General features: G+C 41.7%; 1 protein-coding gene across 1 annotated transcript; it reads right to left on the minus strand.

Moving 5' to 3' along the window:
* Positions 1-299: 299 nt before the first annotated feature.
* Positions 300-1,306, minus strand: LOC138869340 (cytochrome P450 71AU50-like). The gene is made up of 3 exons (XM_070146952.1): positions 1,127-1,306; positions 803-934; positions 300-524 (listed from the first exon to the last, which is right to left on the minus strand). Exons 1-3 carry the CDS (start codon positions 1,304-1,306, stop codon positions 300-302), a joined length of 537 nt encoding a protein of 178 aa, XP_070003053.1.
* Between the last annotated feature and the right edge of the window lie 5,818 nt (positions 1,307-7,124).

Here is a 7,124-nt window from a genome sequence, read left to right on the forward strand (position 1 = left end):
CAAATGCTTGGCTCTACCAGTCATAATACTAAATTTCTCAGTCATGTCCAAATCAAAGCAGTGAACTAATTGCGCGACGACCAAACATACAATAATCAACGCCAAATGCATCCTCGGACAATTTCTTCTTCCATAACCAAATGGTAAAAGTTGAAAGTCACGTCCACGAACGTCTACGTTACTTTCAAGAAACCTTTCCGGCAAAAATTTGTTAGCCTCAGTCCAAACATTAGGATCCATATGAATTGAATATGAATTGACGATAGCTTGTGATCCTTTTTGTATGTAGAAATCATCTACTATACAATCTTCCATTGCTTCATGAAGTAGTAATGGGGCTCCTTGAAGACCATGTTTAAGTATTTCAAATTGTCTAAGTCTGATTCTTCCATCATTCTGTTTAGGCCAACTACTTCTTCTAACTCTTTTTGGACTTTTTCCATTACATTAGGATTCTTGAGATGTTCGGAGAGCATCCACTCCACTGAAGTTGATGATGTATCTATTGATGCTACAAGCATGTCCTGAATAAAAAAAAAGTTATTTCCATTAAACATGTTTTGCCAATATTTCTTCCAAGTCCGGATAAAGGAGTAGAGTTGAGGTAAGTTAACTGTTTGCGTTGAAAATAATTTAATTATTACGAAAAATCTAGAGATATAAAGGATTCATACATCCGACTCCAATATAATTAATGTGGCAATTGAGGTTATGTTGATTGATTGTTGACCGTTACACGAGTTAAGTTTACTAAAAATAGTGCTATAGTACTATTTAAATTTCAAATTGGGAATAAACGTACCAGCAGGACAGCTTTGACATGGCGACGATCAAACTGGAACTTTGCTTCTCCAGATTGCATAATGGACATCATAGTATCAACAAAATCCTTAGTTTTCTTCTTGTCTGATGCCTGGACATATTCATTAATAATCTTCTCAACAAATTCATCAAATAACTTAGAAATATTCTCCATACGACGCGTAAGGCCTTGGATGTCAATAACACCAAAAAGGGGGAAAAATCACCAAGATTTGGTGTTGCAACTAAATGTGTAACTTCTTGAACTAAAGATTTAAAACCCCTTTTGTCCAAATCCTCATCCATGAATTTTTTTTCCAAAAACCATTAAGCAACTCAAGTTGGTACTCAATGGTGAAACCTTAGCACTAAGATCAACAACACCACCATCTTGAGCTGATGGTTTAATTGATTTGATCATAAGGGCAACTTTTTCACTTCTCGTTGATCGATACGAGTTAATCTTGTGGTTACTCAACAAGTGAACTGTGCATAATTTTCTCATGTTACGCTAGTAAGCTCCATACTTAGAAAAAATTAAATTCCATTGGCCATAAGAGATGTCTTGAGCTGTCTCATTATGAGGCCTACTAGCAAAGACATGATCATATGTTTTAAGGATTTTTTCAGCTGATTCAGGAGAAGATATAACATAAGTTGGTACTAATCCTAATTTAAGGTACTGTGACGAACAGGCCAGTCGTCTAATGAGTTGCCACTCTGTTTTCTCTATATATGCTCTTTGTGCTTCGCTATCCGTGTTTTATGGTATCAGGTTGGTCGGATCGAGTCCGGAGTGGTTTTGATAAGGTTTGAGACACTTAGTCTCTTTTAACAAGGTTTAAGTTGGAAAAGTCAACCGGATGTTGACTTATGTATTAGAGGGCTCGTATGTGAGTTCCGATGGTTCGGTTAGCTTCGGGAGGTGATTTATGACTTAGGAGTGTGATCGGAATGGGTTTTGGAGGTCCGGAGTAGAATTAGGCTTGAATTGGCGAAGTTGATATTTTGGCGATTTCTGGTTGATAGGCGAGATTTTGATATAGGGGTCAGAATGAAATTTTGAGAGTTGCAGTAGCTTCGTTGTGTCATTTGGGGGTGTGTGTAAAATTTTAGGTCATTCGGATGTGGTGTGGTTGGGTTTTTGAACAAAAGCGTATTTCGGAAGATTTTAGAAACATAGGCTTGAATCTGATGTGTTTTGGGTGATTTGATGTTGTTTGAGGTATTTTGATGATTGGACCAAGTTTGAATGGGGTTTTAGGATGTGTTGGTACCTTTGGTTGAGGTCCCGAGGGCCTCAGGTGAGTTTCGTGTGGTCAATCGGATCATTTGAAGTTGGAAAAGATTGCAGAAAATGTTGTTCAGCTGTTGCAGCGATTTTGCCCGCCGCGTTCACGAGTGGAGCCTCGCGTTCGCGAAGAGGAAGTTGAGGAAGGCAAGAATTAAGCCTTCGCGTTCGCGAGAAGGGCTTTGCGTTCGCGGAAGGCTGGCAGGTGGTGCATCGCGTTCGCGAGAAGGTCCTTGCGATTGCGTAGAGGATATTGGGTCAGATGGGTTCGAGGTCCAGTGTTCATCATGTTTGCGAATGAGTGAGCGCGTTCGTGAAGGTTAAGATGGACGAAGCATCACGTTCACGATGGACATTACGCATTCGCATAGAAGAAAAGTTGGTCAACGCGAGTTTGTGCTTCGCGAACGCGTGGATTTGACCGCGTTCGCGAAGAAGGAAATATAGGCCTGGGCAGAATGTTTTAAAGTCATCTTGTTCGCGATTTTGGGGCTTATTTCACCCATAGCTGCTCGTTTTTGGAAATGTTTGAAGGAAACTGAAGAAGAATTCAAGGGAAAACGTTGGGAGGTAAGATTCTTGGACTAAAAACTCGATTATTATGTGAATTCTACCTAGAAAATCATGAAAGCTAAGCCTAAAATTGAAGAACTAGGGCTTGAGAAATTGGACTTTTGATTGGGGATTTGGAGGATCATTTGAGGTCTGATTCGAGAACTTTTGATATGTATGAACTCGTGGGGAGATAAGAAATCTAATGATGTGAAAATTTCTGAATTTTGAGAAGTGGGCCCGGGGCTTGGGTTTTGGTAATTTTGGGATTTGTGCCCTTTAATGATTGTTTTCGCTTGGGCTTTGTTCCCTTAGCATATTTTGACGTCCTCGTTCGGATGGAGGCTGATTCGAGGGGCAAGGGCATCGCGAGTTTATCCGGTTCGAGCAAAGTAATGATTGTAAATAATGTCCTGAGGGTTTGAAACCCCAGATTTGCACATCGTAGTGCTATGTTGAGGTGAGACACACGTTTGATGACGAGCGTGGGATCGTGCACTATTGGGGATTGTGACTTGGTCCGTCCTGATTGATGATTTTACCGCGTATTTGATTGAAAACTATTTGCTATCATCATTATTTGGGTTGAATGCCACATTTGGGCCTAGAGCCAACTATTTGAACCTTTCGGGGCTATTTATTAATTTTCCCTATTGTTTTGACTTGTTACTTGAGCTCAGTCATGTTATTTCCCACTGTTTTCATACTCAGCCATGTTTACTCAGTTTTAAGACTTAAATGATATTTTAAATGATGTTTGGGCTGAGAAACACTGTTTTACTATTGCCCGAGAGGCTTGTGATGATTTTTGACTGAATAAGGACAAGGGCCTATATTATGAGGAAATATTTATACTGATTTGAGGCTGAGGGCCTGAGATATATATACGCCATGCGGTGTCTTGATTGATATGAGGCCGAGGGCCTAGAATTGATGCCACGAGATGGCTTGTTATTTCCCTTGGGCCCTAAGGGGCCCCTCCAAGAGTCTGTACACCCCCCAGTGAATGCGGGTACCCATTGTGACGTGAGATTGAGCCCGAGGGGCTGGTATTGTTCTGAGATTGAGCCCGAGGGGCTGGTACGGTTCTAAGATGTTGCCCGAGGGGTGGATTTTGCTGATACTATGCCCGAGGGGCGAACTTCTATTTGTTTACTTTATCTTAATTGCCTGTCAATTACTTGTTTACTTGTTGAAAGAGGATTTTACTCGACTTTTCATGGCTTACTGTTTCTAAATGATTTTTACTGCTTCATTATAGAATGCCTTGTGCCTTACGTGTTTTCTTACTTTCAGTCATTAGTTACCTTTGTTACTCACTGAGTTAGAGTGCTCGCTTTACTCCATGCACCCCTATGTGCAGATTTAGGCGTTGCTGGTTCTGCTCCAGAGTGCTGATTTCCTCCAGTTCCAGGCGGGCTTTTTGAAGATTACGAGGTAGTTGTTGATGTCCGCTGCCCTATGTCTCTACTCCTCTAGCATTTTTGTTTCTTTTCAAACATTTGTAGTAGTTTATGACCTTAACAGACTTATATTATGGCTCATAGATGCTCGTGACTTGTGACACCCCGGTTAGGGCTGTGTTGGGTTGTACTTCTGCACTTTATTGACATTATCCGCTACCTAGTATTGCTATATCATGTTTTAGACTGCTTTTATGTTATTTAACTGCTTTAACAAGTGAATTGGGTTTAGTTGGCTGCCCTTGTCTTCACGAGAGGCGCCATCACGATCGGGTTCGGGGATAGGGTCGTGACAAGCTGGTATCAGAGCATTGGTTACATAGGTCTCACGAGTCATGAGCAGGTTTAGTAGAGTCACGTGGAACGGTACGGAGACGTCTTTATTTATCCTCGAGAGGCTGCAGAACCTTTAGGAATAATTTCACATTCTTGAATTCTTATCGTGTGTCCTTGATTCAGCTTTAAAAGTAACTATTAGAATTCCTTCCACGCGTTCGTATACGCGCATGAGTGCTCGGTATCGGATATGCATCGATGGATTGTGATTCCCTGATCGAGCAGCGAGATATGATCTCTATGCATTGATGTTGGGCCAGTCTAGAGGACTCGAGGCCAAATTTTTGCCTATAGCTTGAGCCCTGAGCTATTGATTTCGTGAGCGCGTGTTTCTGAATCCATATATTCTATTGTGTCCCTATTAAGAGAGGTGATGACTGGATAAATACATGATGAGTGTGATGTGACTCTGAGATATATTCATGTGATTTGGAAGCGCGAGAAGGGTCTGCTGGAGGATAGAAGGACTATTATGTGCTCAATTTTTATCTTGATTTGAGGTATAGCCCCGAGTTATGGGTGTGTGAAGAATATTTACATGTTTCCTAGTTGGGAGTGGAGTAAATTTCATGTTGTGGTCTTAGTTCAGACTCAGGAAGTTTAGGTGACTGCGTAATGTTTATGACGGTGGAAGGTATACAAAAATGCTAGGTTGAGGCAAAGCAAGTGTGTTATCTCCTGAGAAGTGTTCTGAGGTTGTGTGATCCTTATGTTGTCCGTTAGAAGATCTCATTTATAAGTGAAATATATGTGTTGCAATTTAAGTTTGGGTCGCTTAAGATAGTGGGTTTAACTGTTACGAGAGTGAATGCGAAATTTGTATAAGAGTTAAAGTACCAGATGGTCTGTGTTTCACGAACTTATGAAGGATCGAGTTTAATCTCAATATAAAACTGTGGCAGCAATAGAGTATATGCATTATGAGTTATAGAGTATGTTTTGATCTATGGCTTCGAGCCAAGTGGAGGAGTCTGCTATGTATTAGTGGATTGCATGGCTATGTGCTATGTTTGTTCCAGTTTGAGGCGTACGGGAGGTCGATCAGGTGGCAGCTAGGACCGTTTCTATGCACTTCCAGCCAGACCCGATGTTATTGCTTCAGATGCTATCATTACAGGTATTGTTTCAGTGTGCCACAGAGATGCCTCTATATTATTTGATCCTGGTTCCACCTTTTCTTATGTGTCATTATACTTTCGCTCCGTGAGTTTCTTGCTTCACCTGTTCATGTATCTACCCCGGTGGGAAATACTGTTATTGTAGACCGTGTATACCGATCGTGAATGGTGACTATCAGGGGTTTGAAGACCCGAGTGGATCTATTATTAGTGAGTAAGGTGGATTTCGATGTCATTTTGGGAATGGATTGGTTATCTCCGTGTCGTTCTATTCTGGACTATCTTGCTAAGACAGTCATATTGGCTATGCCGGGGGTGCCACAGATCGAGTGGCGAGGTGTGACTGATTATGTTCCTAGTAGAGTGATCTCTTTCTTGAAGGCCCAGTATGTGGTTGGGAAGGGTTGCCTTTCATATCTAGCATTTGTGAGGGATGTCGGAGCTGAGGCTCCCATTATTGATTCTGTTCCAGTTGTGAGAGATTTTCCCGATGTGTTTCCTACAGACCTGCCGAGCATGCCACCAGATAGGGATATTGATTTTGGTATTGACCTGGTGCCGGGCACTCAGCCCATTTCTATTCCGTTGTATCATATGGCACCAGCGGAGTTGAAGGAATTAAAAGAACAACTTCAGGAACTCCTTGATAAAGGGTTTATTCGGCCTAGTGTGTCACCTTGGGGTGCGCCGGTTCTGTTTGTGAAGAGGAAGGATGGAACAATGAGAATGTGCATTGATTATAGGCAATTAAACAAGGTAACAATTAAGAACAAGTATCCTTTGCCTCGCATTGATAATTTATTTGAGCAGCTTCAGGGAGCGAGGGTGTTTTCCAAGATTGATCTTCGTTCAGGTTATCACCAGTTGAAGATCAAGGACTCGAATATTCTTAAGACGGCTTTCAGGACCCGATATGGTCAGTATGAGTTCTTGGTGATATCTTTTGGGTTGACCAATGCCCCAACAACGTTCATGCATTTGATGAACAACATGTTCTGGCCTTATCTCGGTTCGTTTGTCATAGTCTTCATTGATGATATTCTGGTATATTAGCGTATTCAGGAGGAGAACGTGGAGCATTTGAGAGTTGTGTTGCAGAGATTGAGGGAGGAGAAGCTTTATGCAAAGTTCTCCAAGTGTGAGTTTTGGATCAGTTCAGTGGCTTTCTTGGGGCACGTGGTGTCCAGCGAGGGTATTCAGGTTGATCCGAAGAAGATAGAGACAGTTTAGAGTTGGCCCAGACCGTCCTCAGCCACAGAGATTTGCAGCTTTCTTGGTTTGGCAAGCTATTATCGTCCATTTGTTCAGGGATTCTCATCCATCTCATCACCTTTGACCAAGTTGACTTAGAAGGGTGCTTCATTTGTATGGTCGGACGAGTGTGAGGAGAGCTTTCAAAAGCTCAAGACAGTTTTAACCACAGCTCCAGTGTTGGTTTTGCCATCAGCTTCAGGTTCATATACACTGTATTGTGATGCTTCGAGAGTTGGGATTGGTTATGTGTTGATGCAGGAGGGTAAGTTATTGCTTATGCTTTTCATCAGTTGAAGCCCCATGAGAAGA

This window comes from Nicotiana sylvestris, chromosome 5 (genome assembly GCF_000393655.2).
Source record: "Nicotiana sylvestris chromosome 5, ASM39365v2, whole genome shotgun sequence".
Taxonomy (NCBI): Eukaryota; Viridiplantae; Streptophyta; class Magnoliopsida; order Solanales; family Solanaceae; genus Nicotiana; species Nicotiana sylvestris.

What these genes read in the sequence shown, in the direction of transcription:
- LOC138869340 (XM_070146952.1), bottom strand. Translation starts at nt 1,306, where the DNA reads ATGAGAAAATTATGCACAGTTCACTTGTTGAGTAACCACAAGATTAAC. An exon ending in CCAACTTGAGTTGCTTAATG is followed by an intron (nt 935 to 1,126) that starts GTTTTTGGAAAA and finishes TTTGTTGAGAAG; the next exon opens with ATTATTAATGAATATGTCCA. An exon ending in ATGTCAAAGCTGTCCTGCTG is followed by an intron (nt 525 to 802) that starts GTACGTTTATTC and finishes TTTTTTATTCAG; the next exon opens with GACATGCTTGTAGCATCAAT.